Source organism: Oryctolagus cuniculus, chromosome 13, assembly GCF_051225735.1.
Source record: "Oryctolagus cuniculus isolate XC-2025 breed Fujian yellow rabbit chromosome 13, ASM5122573v1, whole genome shotgun sequence".
In the NCBI taxonomy this organism is placed as follows: domain Eukaryota; kingdom Metazoa; phylum Chordata; class Mammalia; order Lagomorpha; family Leporidae; genus Oryctolagus; species Oryctolagus cuniculus.
Genome location: NC_142879.1, coordinates 61,834,394 through 61,847,089, shown reverse-complemented (window position 1 = coordinate 61,847,089; position 12,696 = coordinate 61,834,394). Strand labels below are relative to the sequence as shown.

At 41.9% G+C, this 12,696-nt stretch overlaps 1 protein-coding gene across 1 annotated transcript; it reads left to right on the top strand.

Annotated features, from left to right (window-relative positions):
- Positions 1-8,730: 8,730 nt before the first annotated feature.
- Positions 8,731-9,168, top strand: LOC100346996 (small ribosomal subunit protein eS26). Its single transcript, XM_002717313.6, has one exon. It carries the CDS (start codon positions 8,746-8,748, stop codon positions 9,091-9,093), a length of 348 nt encoding a protein of 115 aa, XP_002717359.4. The 5' UTR covers positions 8,731-8,745; the 3' UTR covers positions 9,094-9,168.
- The last annotated feature ends 3,528 nt before the right edge of the window (positions 9,169-12,696 follow it).

Genomic DNA, 12,696 nt, shown 5'->3' with positions numbered 1-12,696 from the left:
TAAGAAAGGGCAGGTGCTTGTACTTAACTCTATGTATAAGACCTGGAATTAAGTGAGTTGCCTGAACTCCTAGTAAGTATTCAGTTCCATCAGTAAGAATTGACATTTTACTGTCTGCTTTGCCACCATCTCAAAATAGTGATTTGTTGCAAATAATCAAATGTAATATATAAATCACTATTTTAAAAGTGGTGGCTTCTAGAAATTTTTCTAAAGATTTATTTATTTTTATTTGAAAGAGAGAGAGGTAGAGAGCAAGAGACATTTTCCATCCAATGGTTCATCCCCAAATGGCTGCAACAGCCGGAGCTGCACCAATCCGAAGCCAGGAGCCAGAAGCTTTCTCTGGATCTTCCATGAAGGTGCAGGGGCCCAAGGATTTGGGCCATCTTCTACTGCATTCCCAGACCATAGCAGAGAGCTGGATCGGAAGTGGAGCAGCCAGGATTCGAACCGGTGCTCATGCGGGATGCTGACACTGCAAGTGGCTGCTTTACCCGCTATGCCACAGCGCCAGCCCCTAGAATTTTAGAGTACATTTGTTTTTCAACAACAAAAAGTCCCGTAAATGAAAATCTATTATTAAAGTGGATTGATGTGGTTGAAAAGAAAAGGGAATTGATTTAAGCTCAAACCTGAAACAAAACAAACTCTTTATTCTCATATTTAAGTCAAGAACTTCCTTATGTTTAATTATTAGTTCTTGCTGTTACCCTATGATTTTTTATATTTGTTGCTGAATATATATTTAAACAGATGCTGAGCAACTCTTTAGTATTAATAAAAGCATATGCATTCCAGAGAAAAAAGGAATGACAGTGCAACAGTGTGATGAGAACCTCTTTAGAGTTCAGTGAGAACCTCTTTAGACATTTTATAAATAGGAATCTTTGGGAACATTGGTACAATGTTTTATAAAATCAGTTTTTCTTACAGGTATATAAACTAAAGCCCTTATTTTTGCTTTAGTTTATTTGTTCATTCCTAATATTTAAAAATAACAGGAATATTACTAATGCAGTATGGGAAAAGTATTTTTACATAAATTTATTTATATCTAAGTTCAATTTGTATTCAGTTTTTTGTAGCAATTTCAGTATTTTTGTTAATGTGAAGAAGAAGCGTAGAGGAATATGCTTCTGACATGAATCAGAAATCTTGTTTTTTAGGCAATTAATAATAGTTAATTTCCTAGAATGAAAGGAAATGTTATGGAGAAATGTGCTGTGTGTCCTGGTCAACTACCTCAAAGTCAATGGGAAAATATTTCAGCCCACTTTTTTGAAGAAAGGCTATTCACGGAGGGCTGAGGGATGTCCAGCCCGAGGTCCATGTAAGGCCCATGAAACCATTTGGTTTGGCCCAGCCAAGGCAACTGTAGGTGGCACCCAAAATTCCATAAATCTATAGCAGGCTAATTTTAAACCAGGTAATTTTGTATGGTCCACTAATGATGTTAAAAATATCCAAATGGCCCTTGACAGCAAAAAGGTTCTCCACCTGTATGAGTAAACCAATCAAAGTATACGCATATGACAATATCCTGTGAGTTTCGGAGAAGCCAGTATTAAGACTAAACCATCTGTAATTGAATTGTACTCAGATTTACCTTCACTAGTGGTTGACCAAGCAATAAGATAGTGCAGCAACTTGATGTTTTATAGATGAGTCTTACCTATAGGCAATACCTCATTGTATGTAATGGCACGAGTCCATATTCTTAATTGATAAGAGCTTTAGATTGTACTGAAAAGTGAATGAAACATTTACTGAGCATGGACTGTGTTCTTGTTTTCACACTAACTTGTACATTTGCTGAGGTGGTAATTTTAATCAACACCTACTGAGTATTTATTGTATGATAGTCCTGCTCTAAGTGTTTGCTCTAGTTAGTCCTCAGAATGTCTTGATTGGGTAGGTGCCATTATTATACCCATTTTGCAGAAAGAGACACAGTCACTTTGAAGACAAAGAACTTGACCAGAATCACACAGCTGGTAAGTGGTAGAAGCAGGCTTCAAGCCTGGGCAGTATGATTTCATAGCCCACACACTTCACTCAGGTGGCTACAACTGAGATGTGAGGTGGTCTTCAAAGAGGTGTCAGGATAACTGCAGAAATACAAGTAACAACAGATGTGTCAGGAATTGTTCTCATTTTCTCAACATATTTCAGTTTTTATAACAGTCATATGGGGTAGATACTGAAATTCCCATGTATAGATGTGTAGATGGAAAAGCTGACTTCCCAAAGTTATTTGGTGAGAGGTAGAATTCTCAGTCTACTGGGGCTGACATTGATGCCCCAATTAGCCACTGTATTAATAAGCCTGAAATCTCAGTGACAAAGATAAGCTTTAATGGATGCAGTTATTTTTTAAATTTTTAGAATGTTTATTAATATAAAGAATATTTCATGGATTTCATAGATAACAATTCTAAGAAGACAAACATACTCTCTCCCCATCCACCCTCCTTTCTTTCATCTCTTTTATTTTTTGCAGTAACCTAATTTGAATTTGCTTTATAATCTTGGGCTTAATGCACCACTAATCATAGTATTCAACAAGTAAAAGACCACTGTTCCGCAGCAATATAAACATGGACTATAAATAGTAATCAAATAATAAGATGTCAGTTTCATTCTTGCACATTCAGGGTTTTTTTGTACTCTATTAGTTACTGCATGTCAGAGAAAAAGAAGATATTTTCCCTCTCTCTAGGGAAATCTGGGAATGCTTCACAAAAGAAAAAAAAATTGGGCAGGACGTGGAAGGTTGAGAAGGATATCCACAGGCTGATAGGAGAAGTGACATACCATACAGTGAGAATAGCAGAAACAAAGGAATGGAGGCATCAAGGACATGTCCTCCATGGCTCAAACATGGGGTCCCTGGACTGGTGCAGAGAAGTGGGACACGTAGGAGAGGGCCCAGGCTCAGTAGTCTTGAATTACATGCTAACCAAAATTGGGACACTGATTATGTGCTTAAACAGATGCTGTGGAAAGTTTTGCTAGATGAGACTTAACATTTCAAAGCTTAGCCTGATGGCAGCATGGAGAAGGCTGGAGAGAAGATGCAGAGACTAAATGCAGGTGACTGGTAAGGAGGAAGGATGTGAGAGGCCTGGGAAGGGCAGGGTGAGGGGAATGAACAAGGCAGAGAATAATTTGGAGTTAGACACACAGGACTTGGAGGTTGATTATACCTTCAAACAAGGGAGGAAGGAATTGAAAATGACTAAAATTATTGCTTTAATACTTGATTAAGTATAATACATTTAGCCAAGACTGGGAACTGGTTTTGAAGAAAAGCAAATGGCTTTGCTTTTTGTCACACAAGGTAATCAGGATGATTCTGGAAGATCTTGGAGGGTTTTGAATGCCATGCTGAGTTTTGACTTTACCCTAGTGAGAAGTCCTTAATGTTATTGAACAAAGAAATCAGTTGCAGTCTCTGGTGTTTGTACAAAGGATGAATCAAAGTGAGACAGATATGGAAAAGGAAAGCCAGACAGAAAGCTATGAAAATCGTTTGCCAAGAGGTGGTGAGGGTCTGAATTAGATCACTCATGGTCAGGAGAGCATAGGGCAGATCTGAGATTGCATGGCAGTAATTGATTGGATGTGGATGCTGCAGGATAGAAAAAGCAATCCAAAGAAATTTAAGAAGGAGTGATGAGGATGCAAGCATGATGCCCCACCTCATTTTAGGTATACCTTCCCCCCTACCCCTTCCTGGGCTTGTTAAAACTTAAGGATTTGATCCAGAGACTGTCAGTATTTTGATTATCAGAGTCAATCCAAGATATGTCAAATAGAAAACAAGCCGATGATAGGAGGGGAGGGACAGAGACAAGGGCCTGCTGACATGATTTCAGGCTCTAGATTATGTGGCTCACTTATTTCCAGAGTCACTTGGACATGCCAGTTACATGTTTCCTTAAAACATGACATAGAGGCCAGTGCCGTGGCTCACTAGGCTAATCCTCCGCCTTGCGGCGCCGGCACACCGGGTTCTAGTCCCGGTCGGGGCGCTGGATTCTGTTCCGGTTGCTCCTCTTCCAGGCCAGCTCTCTGCTGTGGCCAGGGAGTGCAGTAGAGGATGGCCCAAGTGCTTGGGCCCTGCACCCCATGGGAGACCAGGATAAGTACCTGGCTCCTGTCATCGGATAAGCGCGGTGCGCCGGCTGCGGCGCACCGGCCATGGCAGCCATTGGAGGGTGAACCAACGGCAAAGGAAGACCTTTCTCTCTGTCTCTCTCTCTCACTGTCCACTCTGCCTGTCAAAAAAAAAAAAAAAAAAAAAAAAACACATGACATTGAAATAGCAGGTGATGCAGGAGAGAGGTGTTAACAGAACCTAAGAGGACTTTCCTCAAGAGTCTGGTCCAAAGCGTTGATACTGCAAAGAGGTTGGGTAAACTAATGTTTCAACGATTGACTTACTGATTGAATAAATGCAATAAGCAGTACTTTAAGCTGAGGAATATATAGGAATCAAATGGGAAGTTGTTTAAAATAAAGATCCTCAGGCACCACTCCTGCGTGTAGGCTCAGCGGGTATTCAAAGGGGAATTGCAATCAATTGCTGGATGAGTGGTGGGTTGTCATGTATTGTGACATAAATAAGAATAAAATGAACAGCTGATGTTATGGTGGTCGCAATTTCTCTGCTAGTGGGGTGTTTTGGCAAGTTGTATGGCAAGCATCGACACTTTTTGTACTCTTCATCTAACATATTGCCAAGAATTAGAGAGGTAATTTTTCTTGTATGTAAACATATAGCTAAATGGATTATAATGTCCAGAACTAACACTTACTAAGTGACTATCATATACCACATACTATTATAAGTGGTTTATGCCTATTAACTCTTAGTCATCTCAGTTCTGTGAGGTTTATTACCCCATTTGTATTATTACCCCATTTGATAGTTAAAGAAATTAAGGTACTAGGGGATTAACTTATTCAAGGGCACACAAAAAGTGGAGACTATGAAACTTCAACTCAGGGCCCTTGATTGCTATGTTAAATGGGCTGTATTCATGGCAACATTAGAACGCAAATCATTCAGGATCCAGATGCTGGAAACACTGTTTGCTGCCCCAAAGATGATCAGAAGCTATCCCATCCTCCCTCAGAGGCTGAGGTCAGTCCTTGCAGAAGGGGAGCCTCTCCAGTTGCCATGATTAGACACATCTATTTACAGACCAATATATTTCTTAATCTGGTGCAATCCTGAGCTCCCACTGTGTGCCCTCTGGAGCCTGCCCTCTGTCTTTAAGATCTCTGAACATTTCTCCTACCCTCTAACTTAAAATTTATCCTGGCTTCCACCAAGGATCCTGATTTCCCAGCTTTCCAACTTTATCCTAGCACCCCATAAACCCCAGGATGAGGTACTAGAGTAGGTGACACCTTGAGTATCACCGCCACTTCCAAAGCATTGCTACCTCATTCTGTAAAGCCCTTTGTTTCATCCACACTCATCCATTGTGAGATTGCAAAATCTAACTCACGCTATCATACTGATGTGCAAGAAATATTAAGCTTCTTTAGCAATCATCCTTCATTCACGGTCTTATCTCTTCCTGGATCATTCCTATCAGTTGACAGACTAGCCGCCATCTCCAATTATCCCTTGACTGTGACTACCTCTTTCCAGTCTTTCTTTAAAAACCCAGTCTTAAATTACTCACTACCTCTATATTCTCAATGACTTTTTTTTAAGTTTTGTAAATTATTTAGAAGTTTTTAAATACAGGAAAGTACAAAGGATAATTACAATAAGTGCCCATGTATCAACCACCCAAAATGAATAAATATTCCAACAAATGTTTTAATCTATCTTTAAAGAAATAAAATACTACAGAAAATTTACAACTATGCATTTCCTCTCTCCAGTCCATATCTTCTCCTTCCAAGAGGTCACCATAGGCATGACCATCACTATAGGTCACGGTTTATTTACCCATTTCTTCCTTTGGGTGGATATTGGATTCTTTCTCATTTTTAATTATAATATAATAATGCTTAAAAGGTATCCTTGTAACATCTCTTCCTAACCAATTACAGTTTTGGGGGCTGCACTATCCAATATGGTAACTGCTAGTCACATGTCTCTTGAGCATTTGACATGTATTGAATCTACATTAAGAAGTAAAAATTTAAAAAAACAAGTAAAAATAAAATAGTAAGTTTCAGAGACTTACTATGAGAAAAAATATAAAATATTTTACATTGAATGCAGATTGAAATGGTAATATAGTATTTTGAAAATATTACTGTATTATTTGGCCGGCGCCGCGGCTCACTAGGCTAATCCTCCGCCTAGCGGCGCTGGCACACCAGGTTCTAGTCCCGGTCGGGGCGCCGGATTCTGTCCCGGTTGCTCCTCTTCCAGGCCAGCTCTCTGCTGTGGCCAGGGAGTGCAGTGGAGGATGGCCCAGGTGCTTGGGCCCTGCACCCCATGGGGGACCAGGAGAAGCACCTGGCTCCTGGCTCCTGGCTCCTGCCATCGGATCAGCGCGGTGCACCGGCCGCAGCGCGCTGGCCGCGGTGGCCATTGGAGGGTGAACCAACAGCAAAAGGAAGACCTTTCTCTCTGTCTCTCTCTCTCACTATCCACTCTGCCTGTCAATAAAAAAAAAAAAAAAAAAAAAAAAAAGAAAATATTACTGTATTAGTTCAGGATGCTGTAACAAAGTACCATAAACAGTAGAAATTCAGTTTTCATTGTTCTGGATGCTGGAAGTTTGAGATCAGGGTAGCAGTATAGTTGGGTTCTGATGAGGGCTATCTGCTAGACTGCAGTCTGCCAACTTCTTGTGTCTTCACCTGGCAGAGAGTGAGCTACCTCTCTGGCATCTTATAAGAGCACTCATCCCATTCACAAGAACTTCTCCTTCATGGCCTCATCACCTCATAAACACGCCACTGCACATACTGTCACATTGAGGGTCCTGCTTTCAACATATGTGTGGGGAGCAACTGAGACTGGACTAAGTTACTGGAATTAAGACTTATTCTATGCATCTGCTCTCCCACAATATGGCGCTGGGGAGGAGTAAAACTTAAACGCAGCTGCCTCTCGCCAATTTGACTGATAAGCTGCAGGAGCTGATCCTGCTCCTGATTGGAGGAGAGCAGCGTGCTCGGCGTGTGGGTAGCAGAGTTGGGATTGGTGGAAGAGGACTATAAAGGAGGAGAGAGACAACATGCACCAGAAACATCTGAAGGAACATCCGGATAACATCTGAGCAGCCCTCGAGAGAGCCGGCTGGCGGTATGCCGCTCCTCCGCGGAAGCGGGGAAAGCGGCAGGGGGTGCTGCCCCTCCACGGAGGTGGAGGGGCTGGCAGCTAACCCGGGACAGCGTCGTTCCTCCTTGAGTGAGGGACCGGCAGCAAACCCGGGAAGAGCTGGGCAGAAAGAACAGTGCAGGGTCCAGTGTCGTTCCTCCGCGAATGGGGGAGCGACAATATGCATTTGCAGGAGATTCAGTCTGTAATAGTTGAATGAAGTAAAATGTGTTATTAAAATTAATTTTATCATAGTTTTACTTTTTAAATGTGGCTAGTAGAAAATTTCAAATAATGTATGTGGCTCACATAATATTTATACTTAAGAATACTGACTTAGTGGATATAAATAAACATTTTCTACTTGCTTCAGTCTCACCTTTTACTTTTCTAGGTCTTGGTAAACTTTTTCTCTATGAACTCCCATGATGTTTACATCCATATGTCTCATGTGGCATTTATTTCCACTATACAACTCTGTATTTTATCTTGTTATACTACCTTTTCCCCTTTATGCGAAGGGTCATATCTTAGGACTTTGTTTCCTCAGCCCTAAACTCAACGGCCTTGCCTGTTAGAGACACTCAGTCTTGTTTAGGAGTTTAGATACTCCTGGCCTGGTGACCACTTTTATGCTATAATGTGTCCTGGAACAACTGTATCTTATTTACCTAGAATATGCCTCAAATTTCTTTTGCATCCAGGCTTCACTCTGCTCTCCAATATAGGATATAATTCCCTTGGAAATAACATCTGTCTTCACTGTGCCTCCTCCTCCATGATGAAACTGCTCTTGTCTCCCCTACAAGTTTCTCAGTTCCTCATGGGTCCTGGAGTCTGGGTAACTGGCTGAGCCAGGGCAAGTCTCACATGTATGAGGCTACATCTAAATGTAGATTTAGAAGAGTTCCTTTTCAAATGACATCACCTCCAGCTATTTCCTGAGATGCTCTGTCTAGTTCTACAAAGCATGGCATTAGTATAGCTTATTGGACTAGAAGAAGCAGCAGGATCGCAAGAGGCAAAGCAACGGGTAGAGAGGAACTGAAGTTAGAAATGAATAAAATGTGAAAATCAGAGCAGCCTGTGTCAATCAGAGAATGTCCCTGTTCCTCAGGGCTGGCCCGGCTCTGCACCCTGGGGCTCCTGTTGTCACTCTGAATGAGGGAACATATTGTGTAACACTACCCTCCAGTCCCTGTGCAGGATAGCTTTGTGAAATGTTAAACAGATGGTTCTATTCAGTTCTTCTGTGGGGGCAATTTACAGACTTGTAATACACAGCTGCTGAGCAGCAGGTGGGGAGAAAGATAAGCGTGTTTCATTGCCCTATTGAGGCAGTTGGGGGGTTTCCTTTGTTCTTGAGTGCCAAGAGATGAGAGAATGTTGATACAAAAAGATCTCTAAAGAACAAAAATACAGTTCAGGTCCTCGGTTCCAAGATGACAAAGAAAAGAAGGAACAACGGCCGTGCGAAAAAGGGCCGCGGCCACGTGCAGCCTATTCGCTGCACTAACTGCGTTCGCTGCGTGCCCAAGGACAAGGCCATTAAGAAGTTCGTAATCCGCAACATAGTGGAGGCCGCGGCCGTCAGGGACATATCCGAAGCGAGCGTTTTCGATGCCTATGTGCTTCCCAAGCTGTATGTGAAGCTGCATTATTGTGTGAGTTGCGCCATTCACAGCAAGGTGGTCAGAAATCGATCTCGTGAAGCCCGCAAGGACCGGACGCCACCTCCGCGATTTAGACCTGCTGGTGCTGCCCCACCGCCTCCACCAAAGCCCATGTAAGGAGTGTAATCTTTAAGGGCTGAAGAAAAGTTGTCCTCTGGAAAAATAAAGTGGAATCTATGGTTAAAAAAAAAATACAGTAGCACTGATACATAGGCTGCTTCCCTGCCTGGGGAGATCCTGTTATATCTGAAAAAATACATATAAACTGATCTCTCCACTGGGGGCTTAGAGCATATCTGTTCATTCTGCTTATTGCACAGAATCATTCCAGAGAGTGCTGAGGTCCTTAAATATCTTTGCAACCTTATGCTACTGCCTAGACAAAGAGACATAGAATGGGGTGTGCCGTTGCTATGCTGCAAATGATGGAGGTCAGGACTAAAGGAAGGATGTCTGGGGCTGAAATGCAAACAGGCTGTGTGGGCACAAACCACACTATCTAGACATTTGCACTGTTCTGATGATCAGGTCTAGAAAGGAAAACCAGGCAAATGAGCAAACAGCCATGAGGTTATATTAGAGAAGATTTGATTTGAATCTAGAGCAGTCATTCTGAAAGTCAGTATCATCAGTGGTCTTTATTATATAGATTCCTGAGTTTTGTCTCAGGCTTCCTGGATCATTCAAGAGCAAAGCTTTGGAAGTAGCAATTTAAACAATCTCCCAGGAGATGTGTAGGTAGCTATTTTAAGAGCTGGCCTTTGAAAACACTATTCCTATGGAGGGAAAGAGATCTGCTGCTCTGATTAAGGGAATTTTAAATTGAACAGCAAAAGGGAAAGTTAAAGTTAATCCCAATTTGATGATGTGGAAGAAAAGCTTGAAATCTTAGAATCCGAATAGGATTCAGCCTTTGTGGGCAGCTGGAAAACTATCGCCTTTTGTTTATGTTTGAACATATGGAGGGAGATATCACTATGCGGGCAAAAGATTAACAGGGCTCCAGGAGAAAGCAGGAAGAAACCTATCTCACTGTTAAAGCTTCTTATAAAAAACAGATACAGATGATCAATCACACCTGAAACCTGCATTTATCCTTTAAGTGTTTTATTGTACCCTTGTAACTACTAATTTACAGTCTGGTAGTTAGAAGCCTTTTATGACCTATTAAGTAGAGACACCCTGTCGAGAACTCTCTGTGACCCCAATGAGTCGTTTATGTATGTTATCTTTTGTACTTCTCTCTACCTCGGCCAGTTATATATAAATGCTGCTGGAAACTTAGAATAAACAAGCCTTGATCAGGATTTGCCTTGGCTCCATTCTTTGTGTCCTTGTCCCCATTCCCACTCTCTGTTTCAGGAAGCCTGGTTCTTTGTGCTGCAGGCCAGCACAAGTGGCGCCCGAACAGGGACCTGAGAATTAGAGAAGCAGTGAGGAAACTGAGATTCATGGAGTCACGACTATAGATATGTACAATTTGTGGGTGAGTACCCAACACCAAAATTGTGGAGGTTTTTTTGAACAGGCAATATGGGACAAGCATTAGGAAAACCGTCAATAGTAAAGGCAGTTAAGGCATTATTACAGATGCAAGGAATAAGGTTAAAAAAGAAAGCAATAGAGCAATTTATAGAAACCATAGAAACTGCATGTCCTTAATTTATTGAAGAAGGCCTTGTTGATGAGGCACATTGGGAGGAACTTGACAACAAACTTAATTTTTACAAAAACATGGACCTGATTCACTACCCTTGTTAACTTTCTCCTTATGGTTGTTAGTAAAGGATATTTTGACCCAACAAAGTGAAAGGAGCCAAGAGCCGCCATAAAAAAATGGCCTTAATAAAACAGTCCTGGGAAATGGGGAGTAAACTAAGTTCACAGAGAAAGCAGATAGCTACTACCCAGAGATAAGGGCTACTACCCAGAGATAAGGGCGACAGAACATCCTGGTATGCACCTAAGCCCCCTCCCCTGTGCTTGTTCAAGCTTAACAAAGAAACCGCGAGGCACGTAGGGCACGTAGCCATCCCTTTCTGCTCTTCAAGGACAACCTCCCCTTGTCCAAGCTTAGACACGTAGGGCACGTAGCCCCCGCCCCCGTTTCTCCTCCTCCTCGACGACCTCCTCCCCTTGTAGTTACCCAATAAACTTACGCCACCCTATGGTATGTTAATTTTGTGGTTTTGCCCCTTAAAAGCTGTGTGAGATAGCTGCTCGGGGCTCCTCTCTCTTTCTCGCTGCTTGCAGCAGCAGAGGGCCCATTTGCGCAAATGAAATAAAATTACCTCCTGCTCTATTGCATCGTCTGGTCTGGAGTCTGTGTTTCTGGGGTCGTCACAAGAGGACACCGCTTTTGGGGTCCTACAAAAGAGACAAAACCTTGCTAAAAGGAGCTCTTGGCTTCCTACATGAGAAAATTGAGAAAGCCAGAAGCAGTGATGGGGAGGATAATCAATCCTGCCGATACCCAACCCCACGGCCAGTCCTGCTAGGCCCTGGCATGTGCAGTCTTCCCTGTGAATGGGGGACCACGGTCTTTCTCTGCACTCTATTCCAGTCAATGTGGCCTGCTTCACCCATGCAGGCATAGCAAGATATCTCTTGGAAAAGAGCTCCCCAGGGCTGCTTTTTTTTTCTCTCTATTTCCAATTCAATACTGCTCCTCACTGGGAGGGGGGCAGAGGAAATGCTTTGGCTACTTCTGGCCTTTCCTAAGGGAGCAAGAACCTTAATCCATTAACCCTTTCCACCCTGATGGATGGGCTTTTCTCTTCCCAGTTAATGGAAACCTAAGCAATGGGCTCATACGCTGACGATCAGCTCTTTTCTGTGCTACTGTAGCTAACTTATCTGATGAGAGCTTTCATGTGTCTTGAAGGTTTTGCATTTTTCTATTGCCAGTAGAGAGTCTTGATTGGGAAAACTGCAGTGTGAAGTTGTTTACGTTATTTGTCTGTTTTTAATGTTTGAGTGATTACCTAACTGATCAGATCTAGCCCACAGCCTTGGTTAAAATGCTCAGGTTAAACATACTAATTTTTGGCTAAAACAGTTTGACTCTCTGACAGTTCTAAACTGAGTCTTCCAACTTCGGGGCTTCCAGTTGGATCCCTGAAACTCTCAAAGGATGAAACTCTAAATTTGTTAAAGTACAACTGTTTGAGTCAATTTAAATTATGCGAAGTGTATTAAAATGCTGTAAATGATGTCAGACCTATGTTGTATTCATGTTTTTGCTTTCCAGCTAAATGGTCTTATAAAAACTAGAGTAAATTCTGTGTATACAAGCCTTTATGTTGTTAATTAAAGTAAGATTGGTTCAGAAAATTGGGTTAATGCAAAAGCCCTTCAGTTTGCTTGGTTTGCTTGCTCAGTTTTACATGTCTTTGATATGCTTTAAACTTGTTTCTCTTAAGGATGAAGATCTTTTCAAAGTTGTAAAGATGCACTAGTGACTGTGTTTGCTGCTCAGGAGGTGTTAACCTTATGTTACTTAAAAGCATGGAAAAGTAATTTTGACTTTTAATTCAGATAATGGTGTGGTATTGAAGGGTTAAAAAGTTAAAAGCCGCTTCCCCCACCCCCCCCAGCCTCCTCTGGTGAACTTTCCTGACCTTGTTAGACTTGCTCTGCATAGCCATTCTCTATAAAGTTAATTGGTCAGTAAATTACCCCAATGTGAGCTTAACCTTAGTTTCACCTAAGTAAGATAGA

Coding starts and splice junctions, on each gene's coding strand:
- LOC100346996 (XM_002717313.6), top strand. CDS start 8,746: ATGACAAAGAAAAGAAGGAACAACGGCCGTGCGAAAAAGGGCCGCGGC.